This window comes from Cucumis melo, chromosome 4 (genome assembly GCF_025177605.1).
Source record: "Cucumis melo cultivar AY chromosome 4, USDA_Cmelo_AY_1.0, whole genome shotgun sequence".
Lineage (NCBI taxonomy): Eukaryota > Viridiplantae > Streptophyta > Magnoliopsida > Cucurbitales > Cucurbitaceae > Cucumis > Cucumis melo.
Genome location: NC_066860.1, coordinates 29,477,178 through 29,499,866, shown reverse-complemented (window position 1 = coordinate 29,499,866; position 22,689 = coordinate 29,477,178). Strand labels below are relative to the sequence as shown.

At 30.3% G+C, this 22,689-nt stretch overlaps 4 protein-coding genes across 6 annotated transcripts; 1 reads left to right on the top strand and 3 right to left on the bottom strand.

Moving 5' to 3' along the window:
- Positions 1-704: 704 nt before the first annotated feature.
- LOC103486962 (uncharacterized) lies at positions 705-3,028 on the bottom strand. Of its 2 annotated transcripts, none has more exons than XM_008445132.2 (2): positions 2,488-3,028; positions 705-1,942 (listed from the first exon to the last, which is right to left on the bottom strand). In XM_008445132.2, the coding sequence occupies exons 1-2, from the start codon at positions 2,564-2,566 to the stop codon at positions 1,035-1,037; spliced, it is 987 nt and encodes a 328-aa protein (XP_008443354.1). In that variant the 5' UTR covers positions 2,567-3,028; the 3' UTR covers positions 705-1,034. The 2 variants fall into 2 exon arrangements, with proteins under 2 accessions (XP_008443354.1, XP_008443355.1); XM_008445133.2 differs by having other exon boundaries at positions 2,477-2,624.
- A 1,759-nt stretch (positions 3,029-4,787) lies between these two features.
- LOC103487169 (serine carboxypeptidase-like 45) lies at positions 4,788-16,597 on the bottom strand. The gene is made up of 11 exons (XM_051083422.1): positions 16,581-16,597; positions 9,346-9,389; positions 7,334-7,519; positions 7,134-7,235; positions 6,942-7,037; positions 6,486-6,652; positions 5,950-6,232; positions 5,667-5,784; positions 5,385-5,477; positions 5,156-5,273; positions 4,788-5,019 (listed from the first exon to the last, which is right to left on the bottom strand). The coding sequence occupies exons 1-11, from the start codon at positions 16,595-16,597 to the stop codon at positions 4,876-4,878; spliced, it is 1,368 nt and encodes a 455-aa protein (XP_050939379.1). The 3' UTR covers positions 4,788-4,875.
- Positions 9,504-13,857, top strand: LOC103486964 (uncharacterized). 2 transcript variants are annotated; one of them, XM_051083932.1, is made up of 10 exons: positions 9,504-9,662; positions 10,274-10,680; positions 10,789-10,875; positions 11,051-11,542; positions 11,871-12,006; positions 12,091-12,256; positions 12,353-12,481; positions 12,729-12,923; positions 13,350-13,472; positions 13,584-13,857. In XM_051083932.1, exons 2-10 carry the CDS (start codon positions 10,374-10,376, stop codon positions 13,698-13,700), a joined length of 1,752 nt encoding a protein of 583 aa, XP_050939889.1. In that variant the 5' UTR covers positions 9,504-9,662; positions 10,274-10,373; the 3' UTR covers positions 13,701-13,857. The 2 variants fall into 2 exon arrangements, with proteins under 2 accessions (XP_050939889.1, XP_050939888.1); XM_051083931.1 differs by having other exon boundaries at positions 11,039-11,542.
- Positions 16,598-19,642: 3,045 nt separating the features above from the next.
- On the bottom strand, positions 19,643-21,636 carry LOC103486966 (lamin-like protein). Its single transcript, XM_008445137.3, has 2 exons — positions 21,131-21,636; positions 19,643-20,265 (listed from the first exon to the last, which is right to left on the bottom strand). The coding sequence occupies exons 1-2, from the start codon at positions 21,324-21,326 to the stop codon at positions 19,919-19,921; spliced, it is 543 nt and encodes a 180-aa protein (XP_008443359.1). The 5' UTR covers positions 21,327-21,636; the 3' UTR covers positions 19,643-19,918.
- Positions 21,637-22,689: the final 1,053 nt, after the last annotated feature.

Here is a 22,689-nt window from a genome sequence, read left to right as displayed (position 1 = left end):
ACTAGAAGAGAAATTTTAAAAATTCGTTTTTGTTTTTGAAATTCGAGTGAAGACTTTTCTACTAAAATTGATACATATGAACGAAAATAAACTTAATATTTCAAAAATTGAAAACTAAAAATCAAATGATTACCAAATAGCTAAAAAGCTTTTTATATCTATGCCCACTAAATCTCTAATTATTATTAAACTTTAAAAAGTGTTTGTAAGTCTATGGATGATATCTATTCCATATATAGTTATAAAAAAATCTATGAATTAATATGACATACAATTTAAAAACAAATAACCCTTTTCTTTCTTAAATGAAATTAAATGCGCTTTTCAACATACAGACAATTAAAAACTTCGATATTACAATACATATATTTACGTTAGAGAACTTATTAGATATACAAATGATTGTTCAAAACACACAAAACTTTTCAAGGACTAAACTAATAATTTAACCGTAATGAGTTATGGTTGTACCAACAATCATATTTTTATACCAACTTTTTTTGTACCATCATCATAAAATAGTTAATTCAGATTGATTGAAGGACTTTACTTGTAAAGGCAAGACATTCAACCAACAAACCTTATAAGTACCTAAATGATTGGCTTCAAAAGTCATCAAACACTTATTTATTTATTTTCTAAAGAATCCAAAAACAGACAGTCACCATCAGAACCCAACAATGGACCAAATTTGAACAATAACATGACACATGAAACCATTTTCAGTTACTAAACTTCCAGCTGAACAAGCCATGAAACTTCTGAAAAAGAAACCAACATGGCAAGTACAATTTACAGGGAAAGGCTTTTTCTAACGACATAAAAAATATGCCACAATATTGCTCATTTAGACTGTACTGTACAAAGGAATTGGGAGGGAATGAACACACACACATATATATTTCTATACTCACCAGCGAAACTCAAGCCGTGCACAAAGAAAAGCAAAAGATGCGTAGTTTGCCTGTTTTTGTATATTATATGATCTCTACCTGAAAGGTAACAAAGAATATAAGGAATGATAATATATAGACTCAATATTCACAAAACTGGTTTCTCCTGACTCCATTTATCCCATTGCAAGACCATTGTTGGTTTACTGGTCTATTAGGATTAGAATTCTTCCAACATTCAGGAGAATTATTAGGTTCATGAGCAAAATTTACTCTCTTCCTTCCTCCTCTTCTGCTGTTTCTCCAACCATTTTCCTTTTGATAGCCATCGTAATGAAATCTTGATCCCTTGAATGTCGATGAATGGTACCAATTCCCACCTGTGTTTTTGCAGTTCGCATCACATGTTCTCCAAATCCGATTCGTAAACCTATTGTCTGATTCTTTGTGATTGTGATTGTGATTGTGATTGTAACTGTGGTTGTGAGTGTGATTATTCCCCCAATCATTCCAACCAACTGAATTATTCAAATACTCATCTCTCAAACCTACATTATTCTTGGTAGCAGAAGTCATCTCCCAAGAGTTTTGTCCATCATCCACCTTCTGATCACAATTACCCGGCTCTGCTTTTGGTTTCTGAAGATCTTCTTTAGCTTCGCCCCATCCGACACATGTATATGACTGATACAAGCCAAGAGCCTCATACAAACTCGCAATCACTACATCTCCCTCCCTAACAGCTGGAGCAATCTGTTCTCTCTCCAAATCTAACAGTAGATCAGGGTCAACATTACAATTCCAATCGATCTCATCGATATAAATGTCAGGATCAGGCAACGATATATCGCAAGGCAATCCATTAATTTCCGCCCAAAACCGACTTTTTGCATTATGAAACGCTTCTTCACCTGCCGAGTCATTCCATTTAACCACATTGTCATAAAGGTACATACACTTCTTAGTATCCAACAACTTCCTCCATGAAATCAACCCAACAGATGAACAAAACTTCTTTTCCCACGACGGCACACCAGCGTGCCAATTATCTGTAACAAAAGAGGATTAAAATAATAAATAAATAAATAACACAAAACCCCCATACAAAGTCATTACACTACAAAACTTCATTGCCCAGAAGAAAATTTAATACCCAAAACAAGCAAAAACACAAAAGTAAAGTCACTTTCAAAGATGAAATCGATATAGGCTTATACAATAGAGTCAGAAACTTTAAGAATGCTAAAAATGAATCTAAAGCATAACTTAAAAAACAAGCATTAGCTAACAAACCTAAACAAGGAATCAGAATCCACTATAAAACAAGAGCTAAATTCAAAGAAGTTATTAGAGAAAAGGGTTAAACAAAAAAAGCGGAAAACAGAACAATAAACGCAACCATTATTCGTGAGAGGGATAATTCACAATGAAAGAACCAACAATAAGAAAACATCAGAGAGAATCCATTAACAAACAGAAGAAAGAAGAAAGAAGAAAGAAGAAAGAAATCGAAGAATGAAAAGGATTGGAATTAGAAAAAAATAAAATCAAAGAAACAGGAATGAAGGGAGGAAGCGCATTACATATAATATACCTGGAGAAGGGTTTCTGGGGGATTTGAGTTGGTGATGATGAGGAATTTCAGAACCGTGTCGTCTTCTCCAATTTCCCATACGATTGAAATTCAAAAGGCAAAGGAATTGTGAGAATTTTGAAACCTAAACAGAGAAATCACCGACATAGAAAGAAATTAAGGCGTTGGGAACTGGAAACTAAAAATAAAAAGAGAGGAAAAAACGGAAATTAATAAATAAAAAATAAAATAGGAAAATAAAATAACATAAAATAAAATAAAAAAAGGAAAGAATTTTGGATTGGCTAAGGAATTAGCAGAATCTAAAGCACTTTCCATATAATTAATTCATTAATTAACTTTCTTAAACTCACTATTAGATGTATTAAACGGATAATTTTTAATTGTGGAATGAAATTAAATTGAGAAATAATTGAAAGATAAAGGGTAAATTGATAAATAAAAAGTAAAAGGGAATTGTATTGTATGTATAAAATATAGGTTGAAAATATAGGGGGAGTTGGATTTGTTTTTAATTAAGTAAAAGAAAGAAACACAAACAAACAAACAAACAAACTTGACTTTGTCTTATGAGTTTTAAAGATTAGACCGCGTGGTACGGAACCGCGAAGACGCTGCCAAATCCAAACTGACTTTCTCTTCATTAGTTTTCTTCGCGTGCCTAGCACGTGCTTTTTTCCCCTCTTTTTTAAAAATTAAATTGATTTCATAATATTATTATTAAAATAAAGTTAAAAAGTACTTTCTTTTTATGCGTAAATAATTTATTTTTTTCTATTTTTGAAAAAATCATACTATGTATCACGTTACCTTCCTTGATATTAAATTTTCAAACATGTGTTATATTTTCATTCATAATTTTACATTTTTTTTTTTTTAGATTTGATATCGATAAGAAAGTGGATTGATATTCCTATGTATAAAATATAACCAACGAAACTTAAAAAAAAAAAGAAAAAATCTACCCTATGTATTCACTCTACGGGAAAAAATAATTACAAAGTTTGAGATTTATGGACGGAAAAATTTAAAATAGAGAGAGTTAGAAAAGAAGATAAAAAAGGGAAAAGAGGAAATTAAATTAATCTGGATTATAATAATTCCAATTCTTAATAGGATTTGGAATGATATAAAATCTTTTTTAATAGTAAAATAGAAAAGAAAGTCCAATTATTTTATCTTATTTTAAAAAAAAATTATTTGGGGAAATTTTAAATTTGAGATAATTAGAATCTCTAAACCCGTTGCTAAATTTTAATCCAAATTTCACCCAAAATTCAAAATCCAAGTGAAACTAATATGCATATATGACCTTCATTTATGTCTCAAATTTAAATTGGAGTTATAAATACAACTTTATAACAAGATTAAGGTTTCCTATTTATTTTAAAATTAAAATTGGTTTTCCAAATTTTTTGCATCCTCCAAACAGATAGGTATGGTAGAAACTCATTATTATCTCAAATTAAATTTTGGTTATGTTCCAAGTTTTATCCTAAAATCAAATTTAAATTTCTATCCTCAAATCAAATTAAATTGCGGATAAAACCTTACTAAATTCAAAGCTTAATCAATTTGATATGTCGAATTGAGAAAAAAATATTGTTCATATTTTTTTACTTCAACTTTTTATCTTTTTTCGAAATGCATCCGTGCATAAATTTCAAAAAGAAGCATTTGTTGAATAAAAAAATTTGAACCAATAACAAATTAAGATGTTAATTAAATTAATAATAAAAAAATAAAAATAATTGAATGGGGACTAATTAAAAACTTTCAACCGCGAAAATGTTGTTTTCAAGACTTTCAAAAGATGTAAAATACCAAAGTCAAAAGAACCAAAAGTTTAATTTGCATTCTAAATTATCATTGTAATTATATAGATATAATATTCAAAGTTTTGATCCTTTTCTTAAAAAACAATAAATCAAGCTTTATTATTGTTACATAAGATATTAATAATGAATATGGTTGAGACATATGGTTAAACATTTGAGATTATATATAAATCATAATTTTATAGGTAATCATATTTTGTCCTACTAGAAAATTTAAGCAACAATTTAATATTAAATATAGTGATGTATGAAAAGAATAATATCCCAAATAAAAAAGAATAGTGAAAGTTTAACTAAAAAGTGATAGGAAACACATAATGCATTCTCATTGTATATAAATAAAGACATGTATTCTCCATAGAGAATATTACAAATCAAGTAAATCCAAACATACCATAATTTATCGAGACATTTTTGAAAGTCTTATTCAAATCTATTGATTTTCCGAACCGACATATATATATATATAGTCATGATTTTACTATTAGTTGAGTATTTGGTTTAATTTGAAAGTAATTATTTTGGGAATAATGAAGATATAATTATGTACTCATGGGTTGGTTCCTTGAAGAAAAGCAGTAATAAGTGTCAAAGATCTTTGAGGGGCTGTATATGGAGCTTGATGAGCTCCTCCTCTCACTGTTGCAAATGATAGAATCTTCTTTTCCCCATATGTTTCTACCCATCCTCCAACCTAAACACAATAATATCAAATTCCACTTTTAGTTAATTAGGACTTAATTACATCCAAAAATCATCAATATATGTATCAATTCCATCTAATGGTTCACACTTTGTTAATCTGATATTCAAAAAAAGATTATATATACCTGATGGTTGTAAAACCAAGGTGAGTAAGGTAGGGTTGTGTTCAACCCTAAACTTTTTGCTAATTTATTCACCAATCTTCTACTCCCAATCAATGGAATAACTGCATCTTCATCTCCACTGCCAATTCAATCATCACAACATACATCTTAAAACAAAAAAAATGAAATCTAAATTAAATAATCTCTAAGTAATTTCACACCAAAAAATAATAGTAATAATTTGAAATACCTGTACACAAGAACCCTAATTCCTGAGTGAACAAGGGAACCCAAGGTGTCAATGGTAGGTATCAATAAGTTCTTCTTATCATATTTCAAAACACTGCAACAAAAATCATTCTTTTTAATCTTAATTAAATGATAATTAAACTCACAGTTTGCATAGTCGATTTAATTAGTTGAGATCAAAATTAAATTAGGATAATATACAATCTAATAATTAATATATTATATGAATAATAAATATTATTAATGATCAAAGATCACCTAAATTAAACTTAATAATACTTACAAGCTGCAGAAACTCCAGTTGGAAAGTCCACCAAGAAGGTGAGCGTGAAGAGCCTTTTGGACGTCCTCTCTGTTTAGGTAACTATTAACTTCGTCTGCTATACACACATCTATCTTCCCACTTTCTTCCTATACTTTCATAATAGTTAATTTAACTTTGTAACGATTTAGATTCCATACTTTTAAATTTGTAACAAAAGAAAAACGAAGTACCGAGTATTTTGGAAGGGTTGTGCGAGGAGTTCGTTTCGAGGGAAGCGAAGAAGAAGAAGAAGAATGGAGTATTCCAAAATTATTTGGAGCTGCTTGTGAAAGTGTTGAGGAAGTACAAACGTCAAGGTTGACAGAATATAAGTTGATGAACTCAGAATATTCTTTAGATACCAAATTATCAACAAAAGAACAAGATGTTGAAACATTGTGGAGAATGGATTGTCTTGTGATTTCAGAAATATTACAAACTTTGTTCAAAAGTTTATATGTTGAGTCTGAAATCAAGCCATGAGTCCATAAATATTCCCCTCTTGCATTGAAATCTGTATAGAACTCCAACAGTGGATTCCCTATCTACAATTAATAATAATCATGTTTGAACAACTCACGAAAAGGTAAAAATAATCGACGAAAGTGTTTGACATGTTAATATTGAATTTGAATGATTAAAACAAACATGGAGGAGTGATTTTCAAATATCTCAAAGTAATTTTATACCGTGACACACACTCGAACATGTATGTACAAATATATCTTAGGATAATTTTTAAAATTAAAAAAATATATTTATATTTTAACTATTTCAAAAATTACTCGTTGAACTTACAGCTATAGCCTTGAGGTTAAAGATGTTGAGTTTTGATCGGAGAATGAGTGTTGCAAGCTGTGGAACATAATGACCTGCATAGCTTTCACCGCTAATGAAGAAATCTCGATTTTTGTATTCGGGGAACTTCTCGAACCATCGTTCGAGGAATACCAAGTTGTCTTGTGCTGAAATTTATAACAAAAACATCATGGATTTAATATCTGAAAAGATTCCAAAGACATAAACAATGGTGTAATATTAGGTTTTTTTTTACTGTTAAGATCAGGAGAAGTTTATTGTTTGAACATTCTGCTTATTATAATAAATAAAAAAGAATGATTAGCTACAAAATGAATTAAGAAGGTGATATATATATATATATATATATATATATATATATATATATATATATATATATGTATGTATGTATGTATATATATATATATGTATGTATGTATGTATATGTATATGTACCTGTAATAGTATCATTAACTGTGGTATAGAATGTGGCGTTTTGAGAAAATGAGAAGCCAACTCCAGCTGGAGATTCAACATATAGAATGTTTGCCACTGTGTTTCCTCAAAATTAACACTAATTAAATTAAAACAAGAGATAAAGAAAAAATTAAAGTTTAATTAATTATATGAAGAAGCTAATAAAGAGACCATTGTTCCAGCTGAAGTGATTCTGAATCAAAACATCTCCTTTTGGTCTGAAAGGGCCATGCTCAACAAAAGCTCCAACACCCAATGATGAACACCCTGGACCTTAATTAAATTTAATTCAACAAAACACACCTATACATTAATTTTACCATCAGTAATAGTTTGTATGTATAAACCGAAAAAAGGAAGCTAGCCCTTACCTCCATCGAGCCAAAGAAGAAGAGGCTTAGAAGAAGGATCAGTGTAGGCTTCAACAAAATAGTAGAAAAGAGCTCTGCTTTGGTAATCATCAACTGTAATATAACCTGAAAATTGTTGGAAGCTAACAGTACTACTACTTGGTTGTCCTGGCAACCTCAAGATTCTATCACTCTCTTTTGAACACTCTATTCTTAAACACAAAATTACTCCCACCAATAATATTATCCATTGCTTACACTTACAATCCATTTTTGATTTTGTGTCCTCTCCTGACCTCAACACATCAAATTCTTTCTTTTTTATTTACCTCTTCCCCTATCTCTATTGTTGTATTCACCAACAACCATATTTTGTATAATAATATGAACGGTTTTTGTTTTGTGTCTTTTTGTTTTTGTCTTTCAGTATCCAAGCAGATGGCCCAACTGTGCTTAAAATTTGAATGTCATGTAATAACTAAGCTCTCGTTTGATTTCGTGTTCTTCTGCTGACATGTCTTTAAATATGTGCTTATCTAGTGCATGGAATGACCAAAAAGTACTGGGTCTGTTATTTGAAAGATTTGAAACGTAGATTGGTATATATTGTTAATGCATTACGTAAATTTTTATGTCATTATTTTACTGTTTACGCTTGCTGTTATCGTTCATTTCGTTTCTGTCATCATATTTTCAATTTTCATACATAAAGTTCGATTATTAAGAACATTATTTTCTTGAGTAAATGGAACCAAATGAGAGACAGAATAAACAAATAGTTTGAGAGTAAATGATCGTGACAATATGTGTGTTTGTGTCTTTTTGTTTTGTCTCTCTCTCTCTCTCTCTCTCTCTCTCTTTCTCTCTCTCTTTTTAATTCCTTGTTGTTGATACTTTTGGACAGATATATACATCAATATATATGATTACAATTGAAGGCCTGCACTATTAATTAATTTCCTTGTTTATAATATGTAAGAATTAGGTATTTTTTTAGAAAATCTATTATTAGCCAATAACTCCTAATTAAAAATAGGTTTGAAATTGAGTTGTTAGTGAAATTTAAATTTATTTCTTTCTGGCACCAAAATTTAACTAAATGATCTAAATAATTCAAATCAATCAAACTCAAATGTTTTATATTGAACTAGATTTATTTTTCTAATAATTGAGTTAAATCTAAAAAAATCAATTTTATAAAATATTAACACCTCTAATAAAATATTTCATAACTCCCCATGTTTAGTTGAATTTAAACAGTTTTAAGGGATGGTAAATATCAATCCAAATTCCTACAAAGGAGGAAATTAGCTACTAATTATATGTGTCATAAAATAACAAAAGAAGAAAGAAAAACCGTATATAGAAGTAGCACATATATAAAACGTCCAAATTTCTAAAAATAACTTTTGAATGTGAATTTGAAAGAGACAGAGGAAGCCAGTGCATTAATAAATCTATTTTGTGAGAGATGATTGGTTAATAAACGTTTTCATGCATGCAAAGCCTATACATTAATAAATACAAAAAGTGATAGTTTGTTTTATTTTGTTAATTTTGAAGTCAACCAAAAATAAAACCAAACCGATCCAAACCAATTGGTTTTACAAGAAAAGAATCCAAACTAGTGTTCATAAAAGTATCTAACTGATAGTCAATTCGATTTTGTCGATTTATTATCGGTTTCGTGGCACTTCTTCTCTTATTTCAAATATTTTATTTTAAATTTATACTTTGGTTTTCTTTCTTCTTTTTGGCACTTTTTTTATATAAAAACACAGATATACCTCATAATAATTAATATGTATATACATAACAACAAATATACATGCATCATGATAAAACGAAAAGATACGACTCATTCGTTTTTTAATGATTTTTTTCAACAAAACCCGCAATTTTGAACCAATGTTTTTTTGGTTTCTTTTAGGAACGAATCTAGATGTCCAATTTTATACGGAAACCAAACCAAACCAAAGCATCATTATTGGTTTATGGTTTGGATTGGTTTGGTTTTTCGGTTTTTGTTGTACTTGTATATGTACGCATAAAAAAAAGGGAAAAAGAAATAGTGATCCTTAATCTCAATCTCAATGTTGATCGGCATTATAGTCGGAGTAATTTTCTAATTTTCTCTGAGAAGCCTTATTTAATGGGTTCTATTTTCTTACAAAGGGAAGTTGCAGCTTTTAGGAATAATTGCTTGCAATTTGGATCTCCATCACCCCACTTTTTTTAAGTTTGCAATTAACTTGGTGGGGCTCTAAATTTCCCCTTTCGTATGTAACCTCCTTTTGTTTTTGGTGGCACATAGGACAACAAGGCCACTTTTCTCCTTATTCCTTGTTGGGTATCTTTCTTCTTCTTCTTCTTCTTCTTCTTCTTCTTCTTCTTCTTCTTCTTCTTCTTTTTCATTTGTTATTCTGTCATTAATTATTGCGTTTTAATAAGTTGTTATGTGCTTTTCATGTGGCTGAAACAGAAGATCTTGTGTAGATTGCATGGTTTTGTATTAATGGATATGTCATTACCGGGATCTTCTTAATTCACCTTTTATATGTATGTATATATACATTCAGACAGATTGATTGAGATATTTAGATTTCGGGTTGTTCAAAACACTCGATTAGTCAAGAAATCTGATCCAGGTTCGATTAAAGACATGTTTGAGAGTTGGGTTGGGTTGGGTTTAAATAAATGAATATTATAATTGATCAATCTGAATTACTTATGAGTTGTATATATCATGCAAGCAGCTATGTGGTGTGCTACAGATATATTATAACTTTTGTGCTCTCTCTTTCTCACCTTATAGCGAACTTTCCTTTTTGAATGAATGCATCGCTTTTGATTTGATTTTGGGGTATGATGAGGATGTGCTAAAGATGCCTATTTAAAATGTCCGGATGAAGTTACTGATAATTAGATATTATATATATTTTGAAACTATGATGGTTGCAGGCCTATAAAACGAAACGTTTGGCGTTTTAACTTTGGGCAAGTTTGAAAGTGGGCTTGTTGTTGTAAAATCAAAAAGGAAAAAAAAAATTATTTTTTAAAAATGGGGACCTGTGTATCAACTCATGCAAAAATAGTACCAGCAAAAAAGAAACATCATCGTCATCATCGTAGACAATCAAGAAAGTCAAAGGGTATGAGAAAAGCAAATTCCATTGTAGAAGGTCACGTCAAGAAACGACATAGCAATGCAGGAGGAGGTGGTGTTGTCACTGATTATGCCGTCAGTGAATTTGTTCATATGGATTTCGAACATGGCGCTACAACCACATGTTGTAGATCAGAGGTTACCAATTCTACTTTCCACCTCACCCAATTGCAATGGCAACATAGCCAATATGACGCCAATGGTATGCACCCTTCTTCAATATTCTTGGATGGTTCGATTCAATTTCAATTGACAACAAGAGAAGTAGCTAGATTCATATACATATTAATAATAATGTGTTAATTTATAGGGATTTGCCAGGAGGAATTGTGGTATGATTCTGTGAGCTTAGTGGATCAATCTGATTCTGATGAAGAGTTCTGTAGTGTACATGGAGGTAAGTTTGCTTCATTTATTTTTAGTTTTTACCCTCCCTTCCCCCATTTTTTTACTCTCCAAATTATGGTAACTACTACTATATGTATGATTGGAATATTGCTTTTCATACCAAATAAAGTTTTATGTAATCACTCGTGGGAGAAACTAATAGTATCTTTCAGATATGATTGCAGATGGGTTTCCAGTGGTGGGGAATGCAATTGGGAACATACCAGCAACTGGTCAAGTGGTTCAATATGAAAGATCAGCACGTTTTGTGGACAACAATTGCAAATATGAAGAGTTCTGTAGTGAGAGTTACTTGAAAATAGATGGAGGAAAGGCAAAGAAGTTAATAGGAAAAGAAAATTATGAAGAATCTAGCAGTACTTATGCCATTGTTAGTGCTCCTGGTTATGGCCTTTCTCGTTTGGCAAAGGCTGAAGCTTGTGGCAAAAAGAAGACTTTGTTGGATCATTCTTATGGAAGCTTTAAAGGCCTCAAAGTTGATAGGAAAAGCCATGAAGATAATAACACCAGCTTGAGGAAATTGGTGTCTGCTGCTAGCTTTAATGAGAAGATTTTGATTTCTCAGCCTTCTCAACCTCCTCAGAAAATGCAATCTGCTGTTTTTCGCCTTTCGTTTAGACGTCGATCGTGTGATGTTTACGAAACCAACGAACGCTGTACGTATAACAACATACACTGTCACACCCTGATCATATAAATTTAGGCACTATAGATAGTTATTTAAGGCTCGTGACAACTATTTAGTTTTTTAAAATAAAATTCTTACTCTTGGTTTTATTATAGTTATTCTTAGATAATTTTCCCAAACAAAAACAAGTTTTTGAAACTTACATACTACTTCTCTTAACTTCCAAAATTTGGCTTTTGATTTTGATAACACTTTTAAAATCTTGACACCAAAAACATTGAAAACAATATATGAATGAATGTAATTATTGACCATAAGAAATCAAAGTAGTTAATGTGGATTGAAAACTTAAATAGGTGAGTCGAAGAAGTACTTATATCGTCCAAGAGCTGGGCATATAATTCCAAGGTTCAAAGGAGAGAAACCAACTCCTGGATGTTGGTGTGAGATTCCCCCATCAACGTTTAAACTTCGAGGTCCTAACTATTTCAAGTAAGTACGGGTCGATTTGAATTGACTTTTCAAATATTATTTCACTAAAAATAACTTTGTTTTTCTTGAAAATTTGTAACGCAGAGATAGAGTAAAATCCCCAGCTTCAAACTTTAGTCCATACGTCCCGATTGGTGTCGATTTGTTCATATGCCCCAGAAAGATAAACCACATTGCGCGGCACCTCGAGCTTCCAAACATTGAAGCCACTGCCGCCGACGTTCCCCCGTTGCTCATTGTAAACATCCAGGTAAACGTATTTCTACCATGTTAGTTTCATGAAACTAGTTGAAAATGGTGGAGTAAGGTAACGATAATTATTGTTATTATTTATTAATCTTGGCAGTTACCAACATATCCAGCTGCAATGTTCCTTGGTGATAGTGATGGGGAAGGGATGAGTCTTGTTTTGTACTTCAGAGTTTCTGAGAATTTCAATAAGGAAATCTCTAGCCATTACAAGGAAAACATCAAGGTACCTTCTCCCCTTTCTTTTTAGAGAAAAGGACGACAGCGTAAGCCCTCGTAACTTTGTTTTTAGTTTTACACCGAATTCCACATATCGATAGAAATATTGCATGTCACTTACGTAGTTAAGATATGGGACTTTGTTGGTCATATTTTCCACCTTCATGGTTAAGTTGTAACATTTATATATAAGTTTAATTTTCAAAAGCCAAATGAGGGTATCAATGTTTACGAGAATTTGTATTTGTCGGTAGAAATTTATCGATGACGAGATGGAAAGATGCAAGGGATTTGCAAAAGAGTCGGTATTTCCGTTTAGAGAAAGGCTTAAGATCATGGCAGGACTTGTTAATCCAGAGGATCTCCAACTAAGTTCAACAGAAAAGAAGCTTGTAAATGCCTACAATGAAAAACCCGTCCTCTCGCGTCCTCAGCATAATTTTTTTACGGTAAAATATTTACGCCTTTTCTTTGTTAAAATTAATGTTAAATTACAAATTTTAGTTTCTAACTTTGATATTCAAGTACAGTTGTGAATTATAAAGTTTAGAACACATCTAATAGTTTCATAAACTTTTATTTCGTGTTTAGTAGTATAGGTTATTTCTTTCGTTATCTATTGATTTTTAGATGGAATCGTCACACATATTCAACCTGTTTTAAAAAAAAAGGTAAAAGTTCGATTTTGGGTGTTCAAATTGTGCAAGTTTTATGAAATATTAAAAAAGTAAAGGACTTGTTTGTTAGCTTACAATTTCAAGGGATCTAAATATCAAAAGAGGGGTTTGTAGTTCCAAAAACCATAATATATATGTTTTCCATTCATTATTCACAAGGATAAATTAGCTTATTCATATTGTTTTCTTTGATGCAAGGGTTCAAATTACTTCGAGATCGATTTAGATATTCATCGATTTAGCTACATATCAAGAAAGGGACTTGATTCATTTCGAGACCGTCTAAGGAACGGAATAATCGATCTTGGTTTAACGATCCAGGTAAAAACAATCAAATTTTGTAACAGAGAAGCTATACATAATTAATGAATTATATATGTTTAATTATGTTATTTATGTTTGTGTTATGAACAAAAACAAATTGATGAATAGGCACAAAAACCAGAGGAATTGCCAGAGCAAGTGTTGTGCTGTTTAAGATTGAACAAAGTTGATTTTGTGGATCAAGGCCAGCTCCCAACTTTAGTTACTCTTGAAGAGGAAGATTGAATGACATTGATCATGAACAAAATTTGCCTAAAGTTGAATCAATTTGTAAATTTATGGGGAAATATATATATGATATCAAATCTCTCTCTCTCCCCCTCTCTTTTTTTTCTTTTTTACAATTTCATTCCCCAAACAAATAATGGGATGTTCTTTCTTTTGTATTTCTTTTTCCACTTCCTTTCTCTCCGTTCTCGTTCTCGTTCTCATACTTTCCTTTCTCGTGTGGTTTCCTCAATCCGTCGATAATATAACTCAGTTTGTTTTTATTCATATTTTAAACAAAATTTGCGCACGTGATGTTCGTGTGTATACATGTATTGATTTTCTAAAAAGAAAATTTGACAATATATTTTAATAAATGTATGATTATCCATATCTTTAATTTAGTCACATAATCAAACCTAACTAGGGCATTGATCCTTGCCCAAAATTATTTTTATTGTACCTATATCAATGAACCTTGAGGCAAATTTGGATGTCAAGACAACAAATACACTGTTTAGTTAAAGTGATAGATTGTGTTCACTTTGTAGAATAAAACAAGCTTTTAAAGTATGGTTTCAAAATTTCTCTCCTTACTAATTGATTTTGAAGTAGTACTCATATTTATATAATAATACAACATCAAAGCAGGTGAAGCTCAAATTGTTATTCATTCTATAAAAAAAAAAAAAAATAGACTAACTGTGATTTGGATAGTGTTTAATTTTTAGGATAATAATTAAGTGTACTGAAGCAACATTTTTTAAAGAATATCCTAAATGTAACAAAATCTATTAGCGATAGAGTTCTATTATTAGCAAATGTAAAATTAAAAATAAACTTTGAAATAAAAATATATTGAATATTATTTTAATTAATGTCTTTTTAGTTTAGTAGTTCTTAATCACTATATAAAATCTATTAATTTCATTAGTTCCTTATAAATGTTTTAATAAATTTTAATTTTTTAAATTACAACATCTATTGCACTAAAAAATGTTAACACCACCTTGAAGTAGATTTACTCTTCGAATACATAGTGAATTAGTAGAGATTTAGAGAGAAAATGTCATTCAAAATTAAAATAATAAATAAAAGTTCTACTAATTTCTTAAAAAATTGGATCATATATTATACTCATTTACCAATCATTGTGTTACATAAATTTACGAGCATCTCTAATTTTAATATTTATCAGAAGACTAAACGTGTAATTGTATTGATACAAAAATATAGTTGTAAATGCACGTGGTAATAACATAAAATTGGAAACACAAATTAATACAATTACATATAAATACATATAACTTTTCTCAAGTTTTTGTTCGATATGCATGCATATAGATATATATATATGTATATATATATATATATATACACATATATATATATCAAGCCAAAGCTTAAAACCACACAACAAGCCAAACAAATTCAAGTAAGAGTTTCACTTCCTAAGTTCAAAACCAAAGCCTCTAAATCAAACAAAGGTTCAAAAAGAGAATCTAGCCTCATTATTCACCATTCAATCTTAATTAACCACGCAGAAGAAAAATGGCTACAAAAAGCAGAAGGGCATTCAAAACTGAACAACAAAAGGTGGGATTATTTGATAGGAAGCTGGCACCACCGCCGCTTTTGTTAGAGGCTGCAGGCGACGGAGCTGGCGCGGAATCAACTGCGGATACGTAGACGGCGAGTTTCATTCCTTGGAAGCAGTACCCGCCACCGCCGATGAAAAAATATGGGTGCAACTCTGATAGCTGAAACACATCTCGTCCACCTCTTGTGATGTTCTTTATGAAGTCCTTGTCGTTGCAATCCTCATAACTCCTTTTGTTCACTTCCAATACGTTGTAGTACCGTTTGTCGAACACGAAATCTAATAAACATGTGTGGTTAATGTAGTTATAAAATTATAGTACACAATTTTCATTAACTGACACATAGATATTTAATCCACATTTTCATGAATTAATATTTTCATTGTATAAATATTTACGAAACACAAGAAAAATAAGTATCAAATTGCCTTTAAACTAAATATAATATAAATAATAGATACATATTTACACGTATTTGAAAATAATAAAGTGTTTATTTATTCATTTAATTCTTTTATAAAAAAAGGTCAGCAATGCCCAGATTAAAATGTCAATATTTCCATCCATGTATGTTTTTTTATTTCTTTTGTTGGATTCAATTATTACTTAAAAGAAAATTTTGGAAAGGGATTGAGAAATGTTTTTGGGATTGAAATTTTGTGGAGATGAGTGTGAGAGAGCAAAAGACAGATATTGGGAGAAAGAAATTAAAGAGAAAGACATTAAAGAGAGAAGTTAGAGGTTTGGTTATTTTAGGGAAAAACAAAATTAAAGAGAAATAAAGGTTTCTTTTAAATTTTCATCTTAATTATCTTCTCTTCCTCTATTTTTTTCTTTAGTTTATTTAGTGAGAATTACAATAATAATACGTTTTCTTTACACTTTTGGTTGTGTTTTAGTAGAATATAAGTGGTATTAAGCTCAATTTTATCTACCCACCAAAGTGAAAATAGTTATAAATCAACTAATACATTTGGTGTTTTAATGGATATAATTACTCCAATTTTTAGTGGTATATATTAGTTTTTTTATCTCTAAAACTTATAATTTGTAAACCATCCCATTTTTTCTTCTTTTATATTGGTAAAATTTACCCCGACGTCGAAAAGAATAATAAATTATGCTTAATTTAGTATTTGCTTACCTTATCTATTGATCGATCTCCCCTTACATATATCGATCTTAGAAAATAGATTGAGATTTTGAGACAATATATGTTAATTCCAACCCACATAAATGTTGTTTGATTTTCTCACAATATTTTCGTAAATTTTTTTATCTTTTTGTTAAAAAAAACCATTTGAGTAAATTCATAACTAAATCTAAGCAAAATAAATAAATAAATGTTGTTTAGAAAACTAAATACTGTTGAATGTTAAGCTTAATTTTCATAAATTAAAAAGTTATCAAACTAAACTAAGTTTCTTAGTTTAAAAAGAAAAAAAAAACTTAAAAACAATAGTATCAATCATTATTATTGATTTAAAAACTACTTTTTAGTTTTTAATTATAACCAACATATGAGACACATATAGTGTTTAATTCCTTGTAGTACTTAATTAATGGCTAAAACTTAGAATATGATCACATTCTAAGTTCAAATTCTCACTCTCTTTTGAATTAAAACAACAAAATTAATTAGCTAGGGTTAATAATTATTTTGAAATGAAAAAAATTTTAGGGACTACCCATGAATGTAATGAAAAAAAGAAGAAGAAAGAAAATGATAAAAACTTACAAAGCCAATCACCAAGATAGAAATGGTGAGAAGTGGACCAATGAGTGTAGTTTTGATTAGGGCTCCATCCTTCTGAGTTTCCCACCTTATGAAGCACCTCTCCTTTAATTCCAATCCTTACCACTAATAACAGTAACCATCCACAAACCATTACCATCTTCCTTATAAATCTTATTCTCCCACTTCCTCCTGATCTTCCTCTTCCCATTCTCCTTCCCTCTCTTTCCTTTCCCAAACAAACAATAATCTCTCCCTATAGATATTTTGATTCTTTTTTGTGTGTGTGTTTTTGGTTTTCTATATAAACGAAGGTGTGGTATTTAAAACTCAAAGTCCAAAGAAAGAAGCAGCAAATATACCATAAATAAGTCACTTTATTGCTTGGAGACACCACCTAATTAACTAACTGTAACAGCCCATATTTAAGGCTATTATAATTAACTAAACCCTAAAAATTAGTTTAAAATTTAGTCTGCTCAAATATTATACAAAGCATTAAACTAGAAAATAGAATTAATTTTCATTATAAAGTCACTTCCTGGTGAGTATTTTGAAGACTTGGTAGGAAAGAATTGTTGTGAGGGAAAGTGCGGTCAACACAAACCTTTGAATTTGGCTTTTCTATAAAGCTGTTGGTTGCGACAACAAATTGTGTGGACACCACATCCCCCCCCTCCCCCTTCCATCATTATTACTACTAGAAAGGTTTAAAAAACCCTTATCCAAATCTTTATATAATTCCATTTTATAATCATTTTATTTCTTCTTTTTCGTTATACTATAAAAATTCTAATTCATTTTATAATTCTACCGAAATTTATATTTTCATCAAAAGAAAATACATAAAATTAAGATTTTGGTATTTTTGTCGATATATATCAATATTTTAAATCTTGCTTTGTGTTTTCATCTTTAGGGTATTTGATGCATATTAATGTTAATAAAAACGGGGAGACGAAAGTCTAATACCGCTTTGTCTTTGTATGTATATATATATATATATATATATATATATATATATATTATTTGGAAAAAGGCAAAAGGGAAAAAAGAGAAGGAAAAGAAAAGTGTGTTTGTGTTTATTTAGCATGTGAAGAGGTTCAAAGTGTTTCATCAGTTCAAACTGTAGTGTTCATCAGAGGCGTTTTCCTTTCTTTTTCTTTAGCTTCTAATTCCCACCTTCTCTTCTTCCACAATTCAACTTTAATTATAATTCTCTTTCATCTTTCTTCTTTTTCTTTTTCTTTCAAATATATCAAAAAAAATTTACAAAAAAGATCACCATGATAGATTGAAAATCGAGAACCAATCATCAATCAGCCAAAGGAGTGGAGTTGCACGGTCTAGTGTAGGTTTGAGACAAATTCAAAAAAATATTTAAAGAATCAAATTAACCGATTGTCTTTCACCTCTTGATAGCTAAAGTCGATCTAGACATTCACAATAGTTGGTTTAGTGGCGGTTTGGTTGAAAAATCGACTTCAACCGATCGATGTTCACCCTTAGAAAAAGATTTCAATTATAACCCTTAATTTTGAGATTATTTTAAAACTATTCCCATAGATTTTTAGTGGGTTTGAATTGACTTTCTATATATTGAACACTCGTGAAGTTTATCTAAATAAATAATCATTTAAATAAATGTTGATAAGTTTATGTAATTTTAATACGTCGGTGACTAAGTTTCATTTTAAGGACGATAAAATAATAAATAATGAGTAAATAGATTGGTATTAAAAAGGAATCGAAAACTAATGGTAGAAAATAAATTCAAATTTGAAAATATCATAGACTGAATTTAGAAAATAAACATATATTTTTCAAATGCCAAAAAGAAAAGAACTAATTAATATAGAAATCAAACCTAGACTTAGATTTCACTCTTTCCAAGTTGGCTGTTAAAGGTGTATTTGTCAAAATCATCTTTCTTTTTTTTTTTGTTTAATCTAATCTTACTTTGATTTATAAACTTTTCAACTTCAAATAAATAACCTAAACTTTTATTCATCAAATAAATAAATGATCTCTTCAACAAAATATTTAAAGCATTGAGAAAACAAAGAACAAATAAATAATAAGACCCATTTAGTAAGTATTTGATTTTCTAATATTCAACCTTAAACTGAGTTTCAAGTTTAGTTTGTTGTATTGTAGTAATGTTTTTAAAACCAAACAAAATTTTGAAAACTACAAATATAGTTTTTAAAAAATGTCGACTTTTGTACTTAAAATTGATAAGAAAAGCAAAATAATTATCAAATATACTCAAGTATAGCAGAATTAAATTCGATTGGTTTTATACCTAATGAAACCAATTTACAATATTCACTTAATCTTTCTCGTTTTTTCCTCAATCGATTAAAACATGTACATAATTTGATAGACCTCTTAGTCCCTAAAACATATATAGGTTGTAGTTGAACTAAAATTTGAATCCGAAAAAGGCTGGTTTAGTTAGTGTGCTGGATAAAAGGGTCCAAACAACATTACAGGTGAGATCTTTGGTGTCCCAATGGCTTTCCAAATTTATTTAATGAATAAAAGAGACACAAGAATCTACATTCACATGGTTGGTTGCTTGCAAAACCCATTTAAGACGACACGACAAATAAATTAGAGTCTTATCAAAAATTCAATCCCTACGATTTTTATATCCACCACCCAAACAACAAAAATGACAAACTTTTAAAATTTGAAAAATGGAAAAAAAGAAAAAAAACTATTTTGAATATTGAAGTCTAAATCAAAGTGAAAGCAAAAGATAACACAAAAAGACACTACACCCTCAAAAAAAAAAATATGAAAGAAGAGAATTAACAACTTGATCTTCCTTTCCTTCCACAATTTGGTGAAGAAAAATGTACTCTATTGAATATGAATCAAATAAGAACTGATCTCTACCAAACCCGGGAGAAAGCTTCAAATACAGCAGCAATGGCAAAAACAGCGGTTAAAACGAATGGGGTGTGGCCAGTGTAGGTAGATCTAAGAGCACTGCTCTTTTCGTTCATGGGCAAGGCCGAGGGCGGGGGAGGTAGGTGTTCGACATGGATAGCGAGCTTCATGCCTCCATAGCAAAAGCCTTTGCCACTTATGAAGTAATAAGGCCGGGTGACATTCAAATGAACCACATCTCTTCCAGCTCCTGTGGTGAAATTGTGGAGTGGATGATCAGAAATGCAATTCTCATAATCTGTCTTGTTCACCTCCAACACATTCATTTGGTTCCTGTCATACACAAAAACTAGTACACAACAAGGGTAAGGAAGTGACCCAAAATCACCCTCGAATTGTTTGAACTAGTTCGACTAATCTCTATGTAAGGTTTCGAAAAACGGATAAACATTCTCCATCAACGAAAAATCAAAAGAATTTCTCGTTGGTTCCGAGAACATTGTGTGTGGTGACAGACAATCTAGAGACATCTTCCCACTTTTGTTAAGTGAACTCATTTTCTAGTAACTATGGAAGCAAATAAACATTCCCCATCGACGAAAAACAGAAAGAACTTTTTGTTAATTTGGAGAACACTGTGTTTTTCAGGTTACAGACAAGCCAGAGCCATATTCCTGCTTTTGTTAGTAAACTCATTTGCTAGTAACTTTATACTTAGGCATATTTGGACTAAATTAAAAGATCTCATAGAAATTTCTAACAAAACATGATGAAAGTACCCGTCTTGATTTATAAGAAAATATCACTACATTGTATTTAGATGTCAATGCATGAGCAAGAGATATACGAATCAAACAGAATAACAAGAACACGAACAATCCCAAGTTCCTAACTCATCCACATTCATCCAAAGTAAACAGAGAAATCGCTCATTTCTCAGCACAAACAGTCAATCTCTTTGAAGTTATCTTGAATAGGGAAAGAACCCATTCAAAAACTACTAAAATAGAAACTAATTTTCCCCCAATTTTCTCAGCAACCAAACAGAACAAAAAAACTTCAAGCTAAAGGTTTAAAACCCCAGCAAATCCAACAAAACCCCAAAATCAAAACCTGTCCGAAAACAAACTAAAGAAGCTAAAAATCCACATAAGATCTGAAAATCAGCAGTAACTCTAAACACCATTCGCAGATCTAAAGATAGAAGTGCTTACAGAGCCAATCATCATAGTAGAAGTGCTTTCCCTGAGCCCAGGTACTATAGTTCACATTAGTAGTCCAACCCATGTTGCCACCGACAGTCCACCGTGTCGCCGAAACTTCCGGCACCGACGCCAGCAGTACCACCACTGCCGCCGCAACCGCCACCAGAAGCCCACTGCCACCGACCCTTGTTCTTAGGACTTCCATTTGCTCTGTATTTCCAATGTTCTCTAGAAGGGGCGAAGTGAGAGGCTTATAAAGGATTGAAAAAAGAGAAAAGAGGTTGCTTTATGGATCTACAACTTCCATTAATTTTTTAATTCAAACTTAAACTTCTGGGTTAGTACAAATTATTATTATACCTCAGCCTCTTTTCAAAAAAAAAAAGAAAAAATTTATAAAATTTAAACAAATTGGATACAAAAGTTGGGATTTTTCTTCACGACAGCCAGCTCATGTTTGGTATTATTCTCTGAATTCATGATCTTTTTTAAATATTTAAAAAGAAAAAGGAAAAAGTTAGCTGATTTGCTCTTTCTTAAATCTTCTCCAACGGCTTTTTATCCTCTTATGGTATGTATTATTATTTTCATTTTTATTCCAAGAAATAAATTATACTATTATCTCATTTATGATTGAAAAATTATTTTAAATATCACAATCTATCAATCACATATCAAGATAGTAGAAATGAGTATGATGAATCGAAAACCTAAACTGAAAATGGTATGTTAGTGATAACGAGAGGTTTGACTATTCTCGATTGAGAAAAATACAAACTAATAACATTTTAAAATTTTCAAAGGTTTAAACCAAACGATTGATCAACAGTTGATTTGTATTGTTTCATGATTGAAGTCAGTTTGAACATTTACTGAATCGATCATAGTCGGTTATATCGAAAACTCCGACCAATTGATGCTCACTCCTACAAGATAGACTATCATTCTATCATGATACAGATATATATAGTTAGCAATCTATCATGGTCTATCACAATTCACTGTAGATAAACTAATATTTTGCTCTATTTGGAAACAACTTTTTATATTTTAATACAGTGATATATTCATTTACTTCTTGAGCTTTACATAATTTTCAAATGATAACGTTACGATAAGTAAATAATGAACTTAATATGAAAAACTTCTATACTATTTGTACTCTTAGTTTTAAAAGATCCTATTGTCCAAAAAAGAAAAAACAACTTAATTAATTTAAAGTATAAAATAATGATCACACGAAAGATTACAAATTTAAATTTGGTTGAATTAAAAAACGAAACAAAAAATTCACCACTTTGTTTTAAGAAACGGTTTGATAAGTAATATTGAATTCATACCATATTAATACTTAGTCGGTTCCAACTTTCATTATTTAATTTTGAAGTGATAAAACTAAATAATGAAGGATGAAAATGGGATAATAATTGAGATCATTTTCATATTTGATTGCTAAAAGAAAAAACATTGATATTTGTTTGATGGCTAACATCATCATTCATCCAATTTTTTTTAAATATAAATAAGGAACTAATGTCATTATTATTATTATTTATTACACATAATAA

What these genes read in the sequence shown, in the direction of transcription:
- LOC103487169 (XM_051083422.1), bottom strand. An exon ending in AACTGGAGTTTCTGCAGCTT is followed by an intron (nt 5,478 to 5,666) that starts GTAAGTATTATT and finishes TTTTTGTTGCAG; the next exon opens with TGTTTTGAAATATGATAAGA. An exon ending in ATTAGGGTTCTTGTGTACAG is followed by an intron (nt 5,274 to 5,384) that starts GTATTTCAAATT and finishes TTGAATTGGCAG; the next exon opens with TGGAGATGAAGATGCAGTTA.
- LOC103486964 (XM_051083931.1), top strand. Translation starts at nt 10,374, where the DNA reads ATGGGGACCTGTGTATCAACTCATGCAAAAATAGTACCAGCAAAAAAG. An exon ending in GTTCTGTAGTGTACATGGAG is followed by an intron (nt 10,876 to 11,038) that starts GTAAGTTTGCTT and finishes AGTATCTTTCAG; the next exon opens with ATATGATTGCAGATGGGTTT. An exon ending in TTACGAAACCAACGAACGCT is followed by an intron (nt 11,543 to 11,870) that starts GTACGTATAACA and finishes AAACTTAAATAG; the next exon opens with GTGAGTCGAAGAAGTACTTA.
- LOC103486966 (XM_008445137.3), bottom strand. Translation starts at nt 21,326, where the DNA reads ATGGAAGTCCTAAGAACAAGGGTCGGTGGCAGTGGGCTTCTGGTGGCG. An exon ending in CTACTATGATGATTGGCTCT is followed by an intron (nt 20,266 to 21,130) that starts GTAAGCACTTCT and finishes GTTGTGTACTAG; the next exon opens with TTTTTGTGTATGACAGGAAC.
- LOC103486962 (XM_008445132.2), bottom strand. Translation starts at nt 2,566, where the DNA reads ATGGGAAATTGGAGAAGACGACACGGTTCTGAAATTCCTCATCATCAC. An exon ending in CCCCAGAAACCCTTCTCCAG is followed by an intron (nt 1,943 to 2,487) that starts GTATATTATATG and finishes CTTTTGTTACAG; the next exon opens with ATAATTGGCACGCTGGTGTG.